The 19,411-nt window shown below is 36.1% G+C and overlaps 1 protein-coding gene across 1 annotated transcript in view; it reads left to right on the plus strand.

Annotated features, from left to right (window-relative positions):
• Window positions 1–19,411, plus strand: part of DCC (DCC netrin 1 receptor) — a 1,173,736-nt gene that overhangs the window by 849,176 nt on the left and 305,149 nt on the right. The window contains exon 16 of the mRNA XM_059893793.1: window positions 756–805. Within this exon, the coding sequence (XP_059749776.1) occupies window positions 756–805 (50 nt within the window). The remainder of the gene's footprint in view (window positions 1–755; window positions 806–19,411) is intronic.

Below are 19,411 nucleotides of genomic sequence, written 5' to 3' on the forward strand. Positions count from 1 at the left end.
TGGCTATCGTTGAATTACTAACTTGATAGAATATTCACTTTTTGATATAGTAAATATCCATTAGAAGTATTATAAAGAAAGCTGTATATGTTCTTCCTCCTTCCATGAAGGAGTGGAACAATCAAAATGCAAGTAAGAGAAGCAAAATACCTAGAAAACCCACGAAGAAAAATAAATTGCACCTTTGTTAGTAGAAATGGCTCACCAAATGCTCTCTGGTAACCTGCTTGCATCTATGACACAGAGATTTAATTACAAAGTGTGAGAAAAAAAGGGATGTATTTCTTCTTTTCACTTTTTAAGGGGTAATAAAGGTTGTATTTAAAGGGATTAAGCAACAAGAGTGACCGTTAGAATGACATATTTCATCATAAAACCGTGGAGGTCCTGAAATGCACAATATCTTAAGCCCTTAAAACCACTCTAGGAAATCTCCTGTGTGTTTTTATTGGTTCCTCTGGGAAGGTTATCACCAGAAAACTGTAATTAAGTGGCAGTATTTAGTATCACGGCAGGTGCTTTTTTGCCTAAGAGTTTTGGGGGCTCCCTCGATGGATAACTGGGCCACTAAGTGAGAAAAACAAATGCAGTCATTTTTCATCTCTCCAGGAAAATTTTGAAGTGCCACCTGGAATTACCTACCTAATTATCCTTATGAACAGTGAAAAAGACATGCTTTCTCTTTTCAAAGAGGGTTGGAGTTTCTCTTTCGTGACTTTGGCAATAATGATCTCACCTTGTTTTATTTCTTCTAGTGCCAAGTGCTCCGCCTCAGAATGTCTCCCTGGAAGTAGTTAATTCGAGGGTGAGTTGTGGAAATGTTTACTACTTCATTACCAATACATGTGTAACTTTCAATCACCCATCCACTGCTTGGGGTGGATGGTGGCTTCCATGTGAGGAAATGTTCCAGAACAACACAGTGAGTGGCATTAATCCCACATCTTCCACCACACTTGAATGAATTAAATGAAGGAGTTGTTTGCTCCTAGGACACTTGATTTTATAAATGTTATCATGATTAAAGGCTATTCCATCAGGTAACAAAGTTGTCTATTTACCTATACAGTAAGTCTCCCACATAACGAACCTTCAAGTTGCGAACTTTCAAAGATGCGAACGTGCCTCTGTGTGCCAGCTGTTGTACTGTACTACTGTACTTTTCAGGGTACTGAAAGTAAGATTAAAAATGTGTTCTTTATTTTATGTGTTCATTTGTTTTTTTAATGTATTATTTGTGTGAAAAGTATTATAAACCTATTACAGTATAGTACTATATAGCCGATTGTGTTCGTTGGGTACCTAGGCTAACTTTGTTGGACTTATGAACAAATTGGACTTTTGAACGCCCTCTCAGAATGGAACTCGTTTGTATGTAGGGGACTTACTGTATAGGACATAATGTGCTAGATGGAACAATTGAATGTAGGAATGAAAAAAGTAATTGCAAGAGGTAGGATAAAGAGAGACTTTGTTTCCTGGTAGATTTAATTTGAATTGAATATTTCATCCTCATTCCTCTTCTTCTCTTACAAATATAGACATGGAAGGCTCTTCTTGAGGTCTGATACGGTTATCTGTATGAAGCAGTATTAATCAGTGATTTATGTTTTCCTGGCCTGAAAAGTTGATACAACTTTCAAAAGGGTTTAAATTCGGCTGGGAGTAGCTGAAGATAAGGAGTTAATGCCAGAATCAGTTTTCTAGAAATATCTCCTTTTTCAAGTGTGTCTCACTCAGCATTGGAAAGAAGCAAAAACCACACGGTAGAGGAAAGCAAAAGTAAGATTGGCCTGGCTTGCCTCTGTCATCATCTGGTTGTCTGCGCTCAGAGAAATAATTTCGCTCTCCCTGGGTCTCAGTAAGGAGATTGGCCTAACCTGTCTCCAAGCTGTAGAAGACAACAGGAAAATCATATGTGTCTTCGAGAAAGTCATACTCTGATTTTTAATCCTAACTTCCTCTTTTAGTAACTGTATACGATGTCAGAAAAGTTTCGAACCTCAGTAAACTTCAGTTTCTATATATTCATACAGTGTGCATGTTAATCCGTCCCTTATTTATTTGTCATGAGGAAGTAGTAATATAGCATATGCAATGGATCTAGCTTAACATCAGTAGCTATTACTTCACTCAATGTAAAATTTCTTGCCATATTTTGCAAAAGTCTCTGATGAAGCCATATTTTGTGATTTTGATCAGATTTACCTCTGTCAAATGAGTTTACCTTTTGAAGCTAGTGAAATGTCTCTAAAATGGTTATCCTCTTATAATTTTAGGCACTAATTGGATAAGAATGAATGAAACAAATTTAAACTTAGAAGGGAGAAAAATAGATGAACTAAGGGAAGAAAAATGAGCTAAAGGAAAATAACGAGAAATAGACATCACCCTAAAAATGACATTATTATTTACAACATTAAATATTTTATAGATATGCTATTCTAATTAACAGATTGCCAAATCAAAGTCAAGTAGATTTTTATAATTATTGTAGGTTGCTAATGAATGAAACTGGGAGACCATATTGTAGTTTCTCTTGTTTTAATGACTCATTTTTATTAGAGTTTCACCAGATTTACATCTTTCCTTCAGGACAGAACACAGAAATTGATATAAGCTATTTTGTGTGTGTATGCTCGTATCCCATAAAATGTCTACTTTAGCAAAGGATGAATGTTTTCTTCTGGAATGTGAATAAGGCATTATTGAATGACCCTGGTTGCTGACTGTCTTTGAATATGAATTTATTACCCTCCTGTAGGAGGGAATTCCTGGATTGCAAAATTGACTTTTTCAACTGATATATATATACACACACACACACACATAATCAAATATCACAGGCCATGCTCTTCTAAAATCTGCAGTGTTTGAAGCAACCAAATATTAACACCCCTGCTTCTATCTTCCTGAAGTTATCTCTGTAACATTGCACTACCAGAAAATTTAACTTGTTCATTAGCTTTTCAGAATGAATACAGCAGGCCCAGGCACTAGAAAGCTTCTTGCTCTCCTCTCCCTCCCTCTGTTATCTTCTTTCCTAGCTTTTAAGGCATTATAAATTATTTTTCTTGGATTGTTACCAAGAGGAAAGGAACTGGATGATCAAAGCACTGTTTTATCATTCCCAATATGTTGATGCAGAGAAAAACAATAACAATATGCTATTTTGATATTTGTCTCTTGTTTGAAACAAAAGAAAAGCTCTCAAATATACTAATATTTGCCCCAGATGATTACCATTTTAAGGAAAAAATTTGTAAAAAAAGAAACATTGTAGTTGAATAAGTGTTGTATTCTTTTAGACTAATAGAATTATGACTTTAATGTTATGCATTTTACTTGGAATTTTTATTTAATATAGAAGGAACAGTCATATTTTAAGTTCTTATTCTATATCATATCTGTAATTATGGAACATAATTGACCATTTTATTGACAGTCAATGAGAAAATTTCTTGGTGTTTGCACACAGATGGCTAGGATTTCTGTACATAGAACTGAGAAGTGAATACAAGGTATAAAATTATCATTTATAGATATTTGTTATGGTTATGGCCACCTATTAGCCAATTGGACCAAGAAATCATGTTACAGGATATGAAAACAGAGGGATCCTTATACATTCAGATAAAAGAACCAAAGGAGTTTTTGGTACTCTATTGTTCTTGAAAACCCATTATACTGGATTACCTTTATAAAGCTGTAATCACAAAACAGACTAGATACCCTTTCTGCAGACTGCCTGTGAACACAAATTTTGTTTTGAAGGAATGGCTTGACCTATAGATATTATTTTTAGGTAATGGTTATGATGAGGTGGTTATTTCTCCTACTAAACATTTTTTTTACAAGAAATAAAATCTTCACAAGAAAAGAGAAAATAGTGATTTACAGTATGTACTTTAAAATGGGACTTTTTATTAGGAAAACCTTTTATAAGGATAATTTTCTTAAAATTTTACTTCGAAATTTAATTATTATTTAAATAAATAAATATTACAACTTAATTAGTTGGCTGTTATATAAGCACAAGCTTGTAGAATGCAACGAGCTTTTTAAGTTGTCACTTGACTGTTTTCCTATGTTCCAATAGAGAAGTTCTCAGAATAAGACCATTTAGAGTATACTGAGATTCAAGGTGTTTGGGCTCTTTTAGCAGCTCTTTGAGATCTTGAAAAGTCACTGTGCCTCAGTTTCATTTATTCTTTCAACCTTTACCGTGTACTTACTATATATCTACTGTGTGTGTGTGTGTGTGTGTGTGTGTGTGTGCGCGCGCGCGCAAATATAATGCCAGGGACATGACCCAGTCTTTACCTTCATGGAACTTACAGTTTATTAAGAAAACATGCGAGAGACAATTCAGCTTTCATCTAACCACATTTAATCAGTTATAACTCTTCAAAGTTGACATTTTCTCCTCCTTGATAAAATGAGAGAGCTGGAGAGCTCTAAAATCTCTTATGGCTCCAAACATCTTTGACTGTATTTTTACTTGTTATACCTTTTCTCAGTCATTTTATCTTTACAAAATTAGGGAAGATGGCACAGGTATACTGATTAATGTATAATAGACTTTCACTCACGAGGCCAGGTATTTATCAACTAAGCACTATAGGGTGATTGCAAGGAATGAAATATTAAATCCAAATAAGAAAAAACAAAATCCAGTATATCACTGGGCATGGATCATTATGTAAGTTTAGAATCTTTAAACACAGAATATTGGATTCCTCTTATTATATCACCATACACCTCTCTATTGTTGAAATTCTTATCCTTAATCTATGTGGATGTCATTTTGTTCACTCCTGGAAGGGGATACCCAGTTAGTCACTCACAGTTCAATAGTGTGTGATCCATTACTGCAATAGTAGAAGATATGACTGGTTATCTTCCTGAATCTTAAAGTGTTCATTTCCCCATGTTTCAACATAATTTGGCATGCTTAAATAACTCGAAAATTAGTTTAGCAATCACGCAAATTCCCTTTACCCAGAAACTACCCAAAGGGAGAATTAAAATAGCAATTTCCACCTTCAGGAAACAAACTGATGGTTTTGGCCCCAGATGTTTTAATGTCTTTTAAAAATTAATTAGTTAATTAATATTTTAATCATACAGGGGGAATCTTAAGTGTTGTATCGTTGGGTAGCATCAGAGGGCTGTGCTTCTGAAGATGTGGTATACAGGAAGGATTTCTTTTTTCAGTTAAGCTTTTACTGTTAAAGAAATACTTTATTTCCTTTTTTTTAATTAATTTTTTATTGGAGTACAGTTGATTTACAATGTTGTGTTAGTTTCTGCTGTACAGCAAAGTGAATCAGTTATACATATACATACATATACAGGAAGGATTTTGACTGAGGTCTCTGTCTTCTGTCATTGGGCTAGTGATAATTCTCTTATCAACAGAAGTGACAGCCAAGAGGATAGCTGAGTGAGGCTTTTGCATTTGATTCCCACCTGGGATATTCACTTGGTTGCGACTGTGAGCAAAATTGTCAAAATAAGGAGAAGAGGAGAAACTGGAAGAAGTAAAAACAAAGAGCCAATAGAGTTATGATGTTAATTTGCAGGTCTTCTGTTTTTTTTGCGGAGGCATGTCTTTGTTTTCTTTTATTCTGAAATTGGGGTTGTCTTCTCTTGGCTGTGCAGAGCGCACTTGCATTAACACTTTCCTGCTGTATGGCAACCTCTCTGAAACTGCACAGTTCACGTAGGTGTTCTGGAACCACTTCTACTGTCACACCATGATTCTTATAAATGTTTATCTCCCTCTTCTGTGTTGTACAAACACCTTAGATAGCTCATGAAAAAGAATTTTTTGTTTGTTTGTTTCTCTCTGAATCATCCTAAATCCTTCGTAAAATACACTTTGGCCACTGAGTTACTTGGAACCGGAGCTCTGAGTCCTCCCCTCAGAAATATGGTAGATTTCTCAAATTTAATGTAGAGAAAGAGGAGACATAGGAGACCTTAGATGATTAATTCCATGTAAAGATAAATTAGAAATTGGCATTTACAATAATATTTACACTCACAAACTTCACACTGGTATTTGTACTCAGTCATAATACACAGAACATTTCTTTTTCTTTTTTTTTTTAACATTTTTATTGGAGTACGATTGCTTTACAGTGATGTTAGTTTCTGCTTTATAACAAAGTGAATCAGTTATACATATACATATATCCCCATATCTCTTCCCTCTTGCATCTCCCTCCCTCCCACCCTCCCTATCCCACCCCTCTAGGTGGTCACAAAGCACCGAGCTGATATCCCTATGCTATGTGACTGCTTCCCACTAGCTATCTATTTTACATTTGGTAGTGTATATATGTCCATGTCACTCTTTCACTTTGTCCCAGCTTACCCTTCCCCCTCCCCGTGTCCTCAAGTCCATTCTCTAGTAGGTCTGCGTCTTTATTCCCATCTTGCCCCTGGGTTCTTCATGACCATTTTTATTTTTTTAGATTCCATATATGTGTTAGCATACGGTATTTGTTTTTCTCTTTCTGACTTACTTCACTCTGTATGACAAACTCTAGGTCCATCCACCTCACTACAAATAACTCAATTCCGTTTCTTTTTATGGCTGAGTAATATTCCATTGTATATATGTGCCACATTTCTTTAGCCATTCATCTGTCAACAGACACTTAAGTTGCTTCCATATCCTGGCTATTGTAAATAGAGCTGCAATGAACATTGTGGTACATGACTCTTTTTGAATTATGGTTTTCTCAGGGTATATGCCCAGTAGTGGGATTGTTGGGTCCTATGGTAGTTCTATTTTTAGTTTTTTAAGGAACCTCCATACTGTTCTCCATAGTGGCTGTATCAATTTACATTCCCACCAACAGTGTATGAGGGTTCCCTTGTCTCCACACCCTCTCCAGCATTTATTGGTTGTAGATTTTTTCATTATGGCCATTCTGACAGGTGTGAGATGATATCACATTGTACTTTTGATTTTCATTTCTCTAATGATTAATGATGTTGAGCATTCTTTCATGTGTTTGTTGGCAATCTGTATATCTTCTTTGGAGAAATGTCTATTTAGATCTTCTGCCCATTTTTGGATTTGGTTGTTTGCTTTTTGATATTGAGCTGCATGAACTGCTTGTAAATTCTGGAAATTAATCCTTTGTCAGTTGCTTCATTTGCAAATATTTTCTCCCATTCTGAGGGATGTCTTTTTGTCTTGTTTATGGTTTCCATTGCTGTACAAAAGCTTTTAAGTTTCAATAGGTGTCATTTGTTTATTTTTGTTTTTCTTTCCATTTCTCTAGGAGCTGGGTCAAAAAGGATCTTGCTGTGATTTATGTCATAGAGTGTTCTGCCTACGTTTTCCTCTAAGAGTTTGATAATGTCTGGCCTTACATTTAGGTCTTTAATCCATTTTGAGTTCATTTTTGTGTATGGTGTCAGGGAGTGTTCTAATTTCATTCTTTTACATGTAGCTGTCCAGTTTTCCCAGCACCACTTATTGAAGGGGTTGTCTTTTCTCCATTCTATATTCTGCCTCCTTTATCAAAGATAAGTTGCCCATATGTGCGTGGGTTTATCTCTGGGCTTTCTATCCTGTTCCGTTGATCTATATTTCTATTTTTGTGCCAGTACCATACTGTCTTGATTACTGTAGCTTTGTAGTATAGTCTGAAGTCTGGGAGCCTGATTCCTCCAGCTCTGTTTTTCTTTCTCAAGATTCCTTTGGCTATTCGGGGTCTTTTGTGTTTCCATACAAATTGTGAAATTTTTTGTTCTAGTTCTGTGAAAAATGCCACTGGTAGTTTGATAGGGATTGCATTGAATCTGTAGATTGCTTTGGGTGGTATCATCATTTTCACAATGTTGATTCTTCCAATCCAAGAACATGGTATATCTCTCCATCTATTTGTATCATCTTTAATTTGGTTCATCAGTGTCTTATAATTTTCTGCATACAGGGCTTTTGTCTGCTTAGGTAGGTTTATTCCTAGGTATTTTATTCTTTTTGTTGCAATGGTAAATGGGAGTGTTTTCTTAATTTCACTTGCAGATTTTTCATAATTAGTGTATAGGAATGCAAGAGATTTCTGTGCATTAATTTTGTATCCTGCAATTTTACCAAATTCATTGATTAGCTCTAGTAGTTTTCTGGTAGCATCATTAGGATTCTCTATGTAGAGTATCATGTTATCTGCAAACAGTGACAGTTTTACTTCTTCTTTTCTGATTTGGATTCCTTTTATTTCTTTTTCTTCTCTGATTGCTGTGGCTAACACTTCCAAAACTATGTTGAATAATAGTGGTGAGAGTGGGCAACCTTGTCTTGTTCCTGATCTTAGTGGAAATGGTTTCAGTTTTTCACCATTGAAGACGATGTTGGCTGTGGGTTTGTCATATATAATCTTTATTATGCTGAGGTAAGTTCCCTCTATGCCTACTTTCTAGAGGGTTTTTATCATAAATGGGTGTTGAATTTTGTCAAAAGATTTCTCTGCATCTATTGAGATGATCATATGGTTTTTCTCCTTTAATTTGTTAATATGGTGTACCACATTGATTGATTTGCGTATATTGAAGAATCCTTGCATGCCTGGGATAAACCCCACTTGATCATGGTGTATGATCCTTTTAATGTGCTCTTGGATTCTGTTTGCTAGTTTTTTGTTGAGGATTTTTGCATCTATGTTCATCAGTGATATTGGTCTGTACTTTTCTTTTTTTGTGACATGTTTGTCTGGTTTTGGTATCAGGGTGATGGTGGCCTCATAGAATGAGTTTGGGAGTGTTCCTCCCTCTGCTATATTTTGGAAGAGTTTGAGAAGGATAGGTGTTAACTCTTCTCTAAATGTTTGATAGAGTTCGCCTGTGAAGCCATCTAGTCCTGGGCTTTTGTTTGGTGGAAGATTTTTAATCACAGTTTGAATTTCAGTGCCTGTGATTGGTCTGTTTATATTTTCTATTTCTTCCTGGTTCAGTCTTGGACGGTTGTGCATTTCTAAGAATTTCTCCATTTCTTCCAGGTTGTCCATTTTATTGGCATAGAGTTGCTTGTAGTAATCTCTCATGATCCTTTGTATTTCTGCAGTGTCAGTTGTTACTTCTCCTTTTTCATTTCTAATTCTGTTGATTTGAGTCTTCTCCCTTTTTTTCTTGATAAGTCTGGCTAATGGTTTATCAATTTTGTTTATCTTCTCAAAGAACCAGCTTTTACTTTTATTGTTCTTTGCTATCGTTTCCTTCATTTCTTTTTCGTTTATTTCTGATCTGATCTTTATGACTTCTTTCCTTCTGCTAACTTTGGGGTTTTTTTGTTCTTCTTTCTCTAATTGCTTTAGGTGTAAGGTTAGGTTGTTTATTTGAGATGTTTCTTGTTTCTTAAGGTAGATTTGTATTGCTATACACTTCCCTCTTAGAACTGCTTTTGCTGCATCCCATAGGTTTTGGGTCATTGTGTTTTCATTTTCATTTGTTTCTAGGTATTTTTTTATTTCTTCTTTGATTTCTTTGGTGATCTCTTGGTTATTAAGTAGTGTATTGTTTAGCCTCCACGTGTTTGTATTTTTTACAGATTTTTTCCTGTAATTGATATCTAGTCTCATAGCATTGTGGTCTGAAAAGATACTTGATATGATTTCAGTTTTCTAAAATTTACCAAGACTTGATTTGTGACCCAAGATATGATCTGTCCTGGAGAATGTTCCATGAGCACTTGAGAACAAAGTGTATTCTGTTGTTTTTGGATGGAATGCCCTATAAATATCAATTAAGTTCATCTTGTTTAATATATCATTTAAAGCTTGTGTTTCCTTATTTATTTTCATTTTGGATGATCTGTCCATTGGTGAAAGTGGGGTGTTAAAGTCCCCTACTATGATTGTGTTACTGTCGATTTCCCCTTTTATGGCTGTTAGCATTTGCCTTATGTATTGAGGTGCTCCTATGTTTGGTGCATAAATATTTACAATTGTTATATCTTCTTCTTGGATTGATCCCTTGATATTTATGTAGTGTCCTTCTTTGTCTCTTGTAATAGCCTTGTTTTAAAGTCTATTTTTTCTGATATGAGAATTGCTACTCCAGCTTTCTTTTGATTTCCATTTGCATGGAATATCTTTTTCCATCCCCTCACTTTTAGTCTGTATGTGGCCCTACGTCTGAAGTGGGTCTCTTGTAGGCAGCATATATATGGGTCTCGTTTTTGTATCCATTCTGCCAGTCTATGTCTTTTGGTTGGAGCATTTAATCCATTTACATTTAAGGTAATTATCTCTATGTATGTTCCTATTACCATTTTCTTAATTGTTTTGGGTTTGTTGTTGTACGTCTTTTCCTTCTCTTGTGTTTCCTGCCTAGAGAAGTTCCTTTAGCATTTGTTATAAAGCTGGTTTGGTTGTGCTGAATTCTCTTAGCTTTTGCTTGTCTTTAAAGTGTTTAATTTCTCCATCAAGTCTGAATGAGATCCTTGCTGGGTAGGGTAATCTTGGTTGTAGGTTTTTCCCTTTCATCACTTTAAATATGTCCTGCCACTCCCTTCTGGCTTGCAGAGTTTCTGCTGAAAGATCAGCTGTTAACCTTATGGGGATTCCCTTGTATGTTAGTTGTTGTTTTTCCCTTGCAGCCTTTAATATTTTTTCTTTGTATTTAATTTTTGATAGTTTGATTAGTATGTGTCTTGGTGTGTTTCTCCTTGGATTTACCCTGTATGGGACTCTCTGTGCTCCCTGCAATTGATTAACTATTTCCTTTCCCATATTAGAGAAGTTTTCAACTATAATCTCTTCAAATATTTTCTCAGTCCCTTCCTTTTTCTCGTCTTCTTCTGAGACCCCTATAATTCGAACGTTGGTACGTTCAATATTGTCCCTGAGGTCTCTGAGACTGTCCTCAATTTTTTTCATTCTTTTTTCTTTATTCAACTCTGCAGTTTTTATTTCCACTATTTTATCTTCCAGGTCGCTTATCCGTTCTTCTGCCTCAGTTATTCTGCTATTGATCCCTTCTAGAGAATTTTTAATTTCATATATTGTGTTGTTCATCACTGTTTGTTTGCTCCTTACTTCTTCTAGGTCCTTGTTAAACGTTTCTTGTATTTTGTCCATTCTATTTCCAAGATTTTGGATCATCTTTACTGTCATTATTCTGAATTCTTTTTTGGGTAGACTGCCTATTTCCTCTTCATTTGTTAGGTCTGGTAGGTTTTTACCTTGCTTCTTCATCTGCTGTGTGTTTCTTTGTCTTCTCATTTTGCTTAACTTACTGTGTTTGGGGTCTCCTTTTCACAGGCTGCAGTTTTGTAGTTCCCATTGTTTTTGGTGTCTGCCCTCAGTGGCTAAGGTTCGTTCAGTGGGTTGTGTAGGCTTCCTGGTCGAGGGGATTAGTGTGTATGGTCTGGTGGATGAGGCTGGATCTTGTCTTTCTGGTGGGCAGGTCCACGTCTGCTTGTGTGTTTTGGGGTGTCTGTGACCCTTATTATGATTTTAGGCATCCACTCTGCTAGTGAGTGGGTTTGTGTTCCTGTCTTGCTAGTTGTTTGGCACAGGATGTCCAGCACTGTAGCTTGCTGGTCGTTGAGTGGAGCTGGGTCTTGTCGTTGAGATGGAGATCCCTGGGAGATTTTCGCTGTTTGATATTACGTGGAGCTGGGAGGTCTCTGGTGGACCAGTGTCCTCAACTTGGCTCTCCCACCTCAAAGGCACAGCCCTGATGCCTGACCGGAGCACCAAGAGCCTTTTGGGAGGTCTGAGGTGTTCTGCCAGCATTCAGTAGGTGTTCTGTATGAGTTGTTCCACATGTAGATGTATTTCTGATGTATTTGTGGGGAGGAAGGTGATCTCCACTTGTTACTCTTCCACCATCTTGAAGCTCCTCCTCTGTACTCACTCTGGCACAAGGTGGCCATCCCTGGTTTCACATCAACATGATCTCAGGCACAAACCTCCTTGTTTTTCCATTTTGTCTTTAAGTTAGTTGTTGAAACAGTTGGCCCACCGTCCCAGGACTGTTGCGGCTTTGGCTGTTGGGACCCCTCCAGAGCTGGCAGCCTCAGTGAGGCCACCCTCCCCTTGGGCTCCGGGGCAGTTCAGTGACGGCGGAGGGAAGAGACTCTGAGCTAGCTAGTACACAGAACATTTCTGCTTGAATATAATGTCTTGAATTCAATTCAAGTAGGTACCGATCTCTTGTTTTTTTGTTTTTTTGTTTTTTAGTTACTGATTCCGTGATTGATTCATTATATAACTGTTTTCTGAGCATAGATAATGTCCAGGGAGCAATGAATGAAAGTGTTTTGGGAAGGGTGAGAGGGTAGGAGCATAATTATAAGGAAGGGAATGTTTCCTGATAATTCTTATAGTCTAGTCTTTCTTTTTTTTTTGTCTAGAATTTGTAGGCTAGACTTGATATGCTTTTAAATTATATTAAAATAAGGCAACATGTAATAATTCATGAGACTCCCTCAAAAATAAAACTGTGTCTGTAATTTGTTTAGAACCCATCTTCAGATAGCTGCTGTCCTACTTACTTTTTGAAAAATACATTTTTTAATTGGGGTAAAATATACATAACATAAAATTTACCATTTTAACCATTTTTAAATGTACAGTTTATAGGCATAGGTACATTCACATTGTTGTCCAACAATCACCATTAATTTTCAGAACTCTTTCATCTTCTCATCTTCATTATACCCATTGTATAATAATACCCCATTCCTCCCCTTCTTCCAGGCCCTGGCAATGATCATTATACTTTCTGTTTCCTGACTTATTTTATAAAAGAGTGAGGATACCAATTCACGGAAAAATTTATTATTGCCTTTTCAAGTTATCTTAATAGAGAAATAAAACACTTTTAAAACATTAGGTCTTCACTTTCACAGGGAAATGAAGGATTTAATTAATGAACCACAGTGGTTAAGAATATAGGAAGATGCTTTAACTGGCTGGGAAGAAATTCCTCCCTTCCCATTATTGATACTGCTTTCAGAATACTTCTGTTCCAAAGTCCCACACTGATGTACTATTTTTTTTAAATCTACTGATAAAGCCATCTGTCATAGTTAACAATAAAGAACCAGAAATATATGCATGAGATTATTCTGGAGTAACTTTGGGAAACATAATTTTGGTCACCAGCAACAGTTGTATATCCCATTATAATTTAGATCAGAGCTCCTAGCCAGTAGTTAAATTGATCCTTTGATTTATTTTTGAAGTTCCAATAAGTCAGCTTTTTTAGTGAAAACACAATAAATGGATAAACTCTGAATGGGAAGGATATTAAGACAGTAAAAAATTTGGATAACCAATTTTTAAATAATATAAATGTATCATGCCATTTAAATACATTCTGCAAATAAGTTGAAGAAGAGAATACTCTGAAAATTCGAAGCATATCTTTATATCCTACTATCACTCATTTTCTTAGATACTTATCTCATGGTACTTTTCCAAGCAATGATATTTTTTAAAAGTGTTAGAATAATAAGTCCCCTATTGAAGATACAAAAGGCTGTGAAAAGTGTTTGTCTAGTTCTCCTTTGCCCAAATGATTTCTTTGTACAAAAGCATTTTGTAGTAAATACTATCTTTAAAACTTTTTCAGTCTCTTACCTTAGCATCATGATATACATTCCAAACCAGAACAACATACTCCACAAATTGAGTAACTGCATCCCCTACATTGTTACCTGAATTAATTTGAAGTAAAAATATAAATTGAGTTAGTGAAAGAAGAAAAATTTATGAAGAGCTAGAAGTAAATCTAGGAACAGTCTTTATAAAAAAGTGCCTATGTACGTAACTAAAGAATAGGGAATTAAGAACCATCAAAGGTGTCTATTACATGATTCGAATAAGTTAGAGACATGATTAAATCTCCATGTCTATATGAAATTTTATAATGTAAACAGGATAGAAAAACATTTTCTAGAAGTTCTCATCTTCATACTTCAAATACTTAAGTGCATCATTTTTTGCTATTGTGTGTTTTGAGGTTAATATATTTTGCTCTTTCCAAGTGTATTCTAGTCACTGCCACTTAGTATACCTGCACAAAGGCTATGACAAAGAGTCTAAATTATGTGATAGACTACCATTCTCTTTGGAGTTCTAGTCCTACTTTAATATCACCTTGTAATATGTACTTCATCACACACATTTCCTATGGATCCAATTCTGGTTGGCTCTGAAGGAAAAGCTCAAGCCATACATTTTTGAAAAGTGGTAGGTTTAATAATGGGCTTAAATGAAATGAACCTAGGTCTAGTGATCAGGTCTCTGATTTTAATTTAGTTCGTGGAAGTTGCCCTTATAGTTGGAATGGTTGATTAGTTAGAGGACATGAAGAGATTCAGTCCTACCAGTAGATAAAAGCAGTTGCTAACTATGTGATTTGATTTAAGAGATGTTGAAATATTCATTTAATTCACTAGTTTAGCTTAAAATGTTATTTATCTTACAAAACAACTGTTGAAAAACAAATCTTTCATCTGAAAGGTTTAAGATATTAGCATGAGTTATTGTCATTAACATTCTTGACACATATTTAAGGAGCACCTAATTATAACTATAACAATAATAATAATAATGACAGTAACTAACTTTTTCAGCAGGTGTTTCGTGGCTGGCAATGTGCTAAGTAATGAAAGCCCTATTTACTCCTTATAACAACACTATAAGTATTATTTGTTAAACCAATGATTACTGAGCTTATTGCTGGAAAAGCTACAATGAAGGCAGTCAGATGTCCTTCTAAATTAAGCACAGTGATATGACACAGAGAGAGCTAATTTAAATCAGATTGTCAGGGAAGGGCCTTTTAAGAAGATGACACGAGCTGAGACAAGAATATGAAAAAGGGCCAGTTTTGTCACACTTAAAATAAATCATTCCAAGTAAAGTTAACAACTAGTGCAAAAACCTTGAGAAGGGACCCATGTGTGCATGATTGTGAACTTGAAATAATAGCAATATGAGTGGATTATAGATCCCTGGGTCAGAGCTAGATCATAGGGGCTTTATAGGGCATGGTAAACACTGGGATTCATTCTGTGAACAATGAAAAGGGTTTTGAAAGGGGAATAATCTCATTCAACTTTTTAAAAGATCAAATTGGCTGCTATGAGGAAAATTATTGGGGATAGGGCAGAGTGGAAGCCAGGAGACCAGTTAGGATACAGTTGAGTGATCTATATAAGATGATTGTAGTTGAAACCTGGGAGTCATCAGAGCAGTTGAAGAGAGAAGTGGAAAAAATCATATGTGTTGTGTCTAGAGCCAAGAAGATTGGCTAGTGGGTTGTATTAAACACACACACACACACACACACACACACACACACGGGAAAGAGAAGAATCAAGGACAGAGACCAGATTTTTGCTACAGAAAGATGAGTGAATTGTGGAGTTGTTTAATGAGATAAGGATGATTGGAGAAAAAAATTGGTTTAGAGAGAACAATCAATTAGTTTTTGGACGTGTTGAATTTGAGATAATTATTAGACATATGATTAGGGATGTCAGTCATGTAGACAAGTTGGTATATAAGACTAGAGGTCTGATGACTGGCCAAGAGATATTTAGGAGTCACTGTCATATTGATGACATGTAGGGAGAGATTATAGTTGGAAAAAATATAGATCTTAGGACACTACACATTTAGAGTTTGGTCAGATGAGAAGGAACAAGAGTAGTAGGAAAAAACACAGGTTTAGTGTTACAGAGGTCAAGGGGGTAGAGTGGATGCTGTTAACTATGTCATGTGCTGATGAAAGATATAGTAGAATAACAGCAGCAAAGTGACCGCCATGGGAGGGAGCGTGATGATGGAGAGGAAGTTGGGAGATTGAGTAGACTGAATGTAGATGATGTTTTTGAGAAATTTTGCTCTGAATTGGAGCAAAGAAGTGGATAGTAAAACTTTAGGAGGTGGTAGGCTTGAGGGATGTTTTACTGTTTGTTCATTGTTTGTTTTTGAACATGAGTGATACTGCAACTTTTAGAAATAATGCAGTACAAAGGGGGTGATTTATGATGCAGAAGAGAGAGTGGAAACTTGCAAGAGTGCAAGCCTTTGAGTAGGCAAAACAGCAGAGGGTACTTCAATCTTGGTAAGATGAGCAAAGATGGAGGGAGTGGGTGTGGATGCAGACGTGTCAGTCAGTTCGGAGCTGGGAAGATGAGACGTGTGAGAAAAGATCATCACCAGAGTGTAATGGCTTGGAGGATGAAGTATTGAGGGTTTGAAGAGAGGGGGAAAGATGAACAATAGTTATTCCAGATTATAGAAAGAGATCATAATATATGTCAGCAGTGTGGACTGACCAGTTGAGATTTGATGTCATGAATTTAAAGTGGAACTGGCCAACACAATTGTGTTTGGTTTTCTTCCCATGGCTGGTTGCTTGGTTGCTGGTCTGGGGTTGGGAGAAGGTTTTCTTTTACTCTGTTCAGAGTTTGCCAAAGGAGAAGGGGTGGAGTTATCAGGTTTGACAAGGGAGTGATTAAAAAGAAGACCCACGGAGTGTAAACTAATGAAACAAAGGAGGGCATGGTTGGGGTGGGGGCGTGTTGCATAATGAAAAAGTGATAAGGTCATTGGATTGTATAATTATCCTCATTTTACCAAGGAGACCACTGATGCTTAGAGAGACCAGGTAATGGGCCCCACTGCCCCACAGGGAAGAAGTGGCAGCACTGGGATTCGAACCTAGGTTAGGGTTGTTGGTCATTTGGCCACACTGTCTCCAAATTATAGGGTCTTATGAGGTAAAGCGTACAAAGCAGAATTCAAAATAAGCTTTGTCTTCAAGTGTTTCAAGTTCTCAGTGGAAATAGTTCCCAGGCAGAAGATAAGTTCTAGATCAGCAGCTAGGAGATGGATTCAACCATCCAGTGGAACTCTGTGGAAAGCATGGGAAGAGATTGGGTGTAAATGCTGAGAAAGGAGAGCTAAGAAGGGGATTTAAAAAAGAAAAACACATTTCCTTGACTTCCCAGTTTTTCCTGGAGGGAATCTACAATTAAGCTTCTGTATCTCACAACGATGTATTTCTCTCTGATGAGCCTAAAAAACACTTCAGAGGAACTTCAGTTTGTTAAGTGAACAAAGCTGATACCTCAACAAATTTTATTAAGCAATCTTAAAAACTTCTGGCATTTCCAAATGTAATTCTGGTTTTTCCTCAACTCCAAGTTCTAGAATATTTTCTTATTGAATGTTTGAAAGGGAAAAATTGAGATCACAGAGAAGAGCTTTACCTTAGCCCTCAAGGTTTGTTGGCAGTAAAATAAAACCTCTAATTGATCAGCAACTGCGGTCTGGAACAATTAGGAAATGTGTGTTAGATTCAGAGAAAATGCAAATCAGAGCACTGGGCATACATTTTATTAGCAAACACTGTAAATTTAAATAATAAACAAAACTAAATCAAATGGGCATAACTTAGATAAATATAGAGCAAATGTTGCCAGGTAATAGTGTAACTGTCTAAATAAGAGTACTATTTTAAGATATAGCTGCTTTGGCAACCAACCTAAATCTAATGTATCTTTCCCCTGAGGTCATTTTAGTTTAATCTCATTAAAAAACCCTCTAACATTATGCAGTTGGAATATATACTCCCAGTAACATTCAACATTGAAATCTACTTATTTCGTTTATTTTATTTTTTAAAATTTATTTATTTATTTATTTATTTTTGGCTGTGTTGGGTCTTCGTTTCTGTGCAAGGGCTTTCTCTAGCTGTGGCAAGCGGGGGCCACTCTTCATCGCAGTGCGCGGACCTCTCACTGTCGCGGCCTCTCCCGTTGCGGAGCACAGGCTCCAGACGCGCAGGCTCAGCAGTTGTGGCTCACGGGCCCAGTTGCTATTTCGTTTATTATGTTGCTCTTTCACATAGAAAATGGTGGCCTTCGTTAGTTTTCTAAAGTTGTCAAAAACATCACTCAGTCCACTGGAAAACTATGTGAAATTGATAGTTTCTAAGAGAATGATCTTCATGATTCCTGAACATTTTATAGAAAGTACGCTTCATATTGAATACAAATGAATGTTTCAAATACATTGAAAAGTACGTAATGGTAGGTTAAAAAGTATTGAAGAACAATTTTGTATTTTCAGAAAATTAACTTGAGATCATATGACATCTAATCTTAATGGAACTGGGAGAAATTACTTGTGTCTTCTACAAATAACTTTGTTCCGAGATAAACGATAAGAAATTTTGTGGGGGGTTTTTGGTGTAGTGACTCAAGTTCCTCCTACTTAAACATTTCTCATCTTTCAGAGAAATCTATTTGACAGACTGTTTTGTGTTTTAGCTGAGAGGCAGTAGCTATTAACTAGATCATTGTCTATTTTTACATGGGTAACGTTGAAGACACACAAAAGGGATTTATATGTGAAGAAATGTTTCGTACTGACTTTAAACAATATGCATCCTTTAAAAATATGAAGCTGACCATAGATTTTTATCTTTTATGCATAAATGAGTCTAAATGTTGCAAAGAATATATATATGTATATGTCCATGGCGGTAGTATCAACATCTATTTTTCCAGAGATGTATATATTTCAATATTTCCAAGTTGAGTTTTCTTTTTTGTACTTCAAATAAAGAAAAAAACATATTTGTGTTTCATTTGAGTGCTAATCAAATCAAATTGAAATCAAATATCATGGTACTTAAAGGAAACATTGTCAGTTTAAAAAAATCTCCAAATGGTCTCTTAATTTGGAAGTTTTGTTAGAGAAAAGGCAAGGAAGAGTTTCAAGATTATTTCCATTAAAATCTTGGGTAAATTCTTTCATGTGCTTATTCATTCATACCTTCATTTATTCATTTGTTTGTTTAATAATAAATATTCATTGAGTATATACCACGTGACAGGCACTAGCTAAACCCTTCAACTCTGCTAGTTTAACAAGAGGCCTCTTTGCTTAGGAACCTAAGTCAGGAATCTCAATACCTCTATGAATGAGATTAAACAGATTTTCTGTTCTTATGGAAGAAATTAACTTCTCTACCTACGATAAAGGGAGCAGGAGCTTGCCCCTTGCATATTGGTTAGTGATTGTTGGGGCATTTTCTGATTATCCTTAGCTTTGATGTAGTCAAAGAGTTGTTCTGGGCGTATGAGATGCCAGGTCTAGAAAGCTGAACCTCAGCTACAGGTGGGACTGAATCTGCTCATTGTTCTACTGTCCTGGAACTGAAGCTGGATGTGTCTGAGTCAGCAGGTGGAGGTTATCAGCTTGGAGAAAGGAGAAGTTGAAGGCCAGAGTTGAAATGCTCAGACTTTAAGGAGCTTTGAAATCCCTTAAGGCAGGTACTTGTTTAAAATGCAGAAACCCTTCCCCTCACCCTTCAACACACACACTTCTGATTCAGTAGATCTCCTGTCTAGGAAACT

Source organism: Balaenoptera ricei, chromosome 14, assembly GCF_028023285.1.
Source record: "Balaenoptera ricei isolate mBalRic1 chromosome 14, mBalRic1.hap2, whole genome shotgun sequence".
NCBI classification, from domain to species: Eukaryota; Metazoa; Chordata; class Mammalia; order Artiodactyla; family Balaenopteridae; genus Balaenoptera; species Balaenoptera ricei.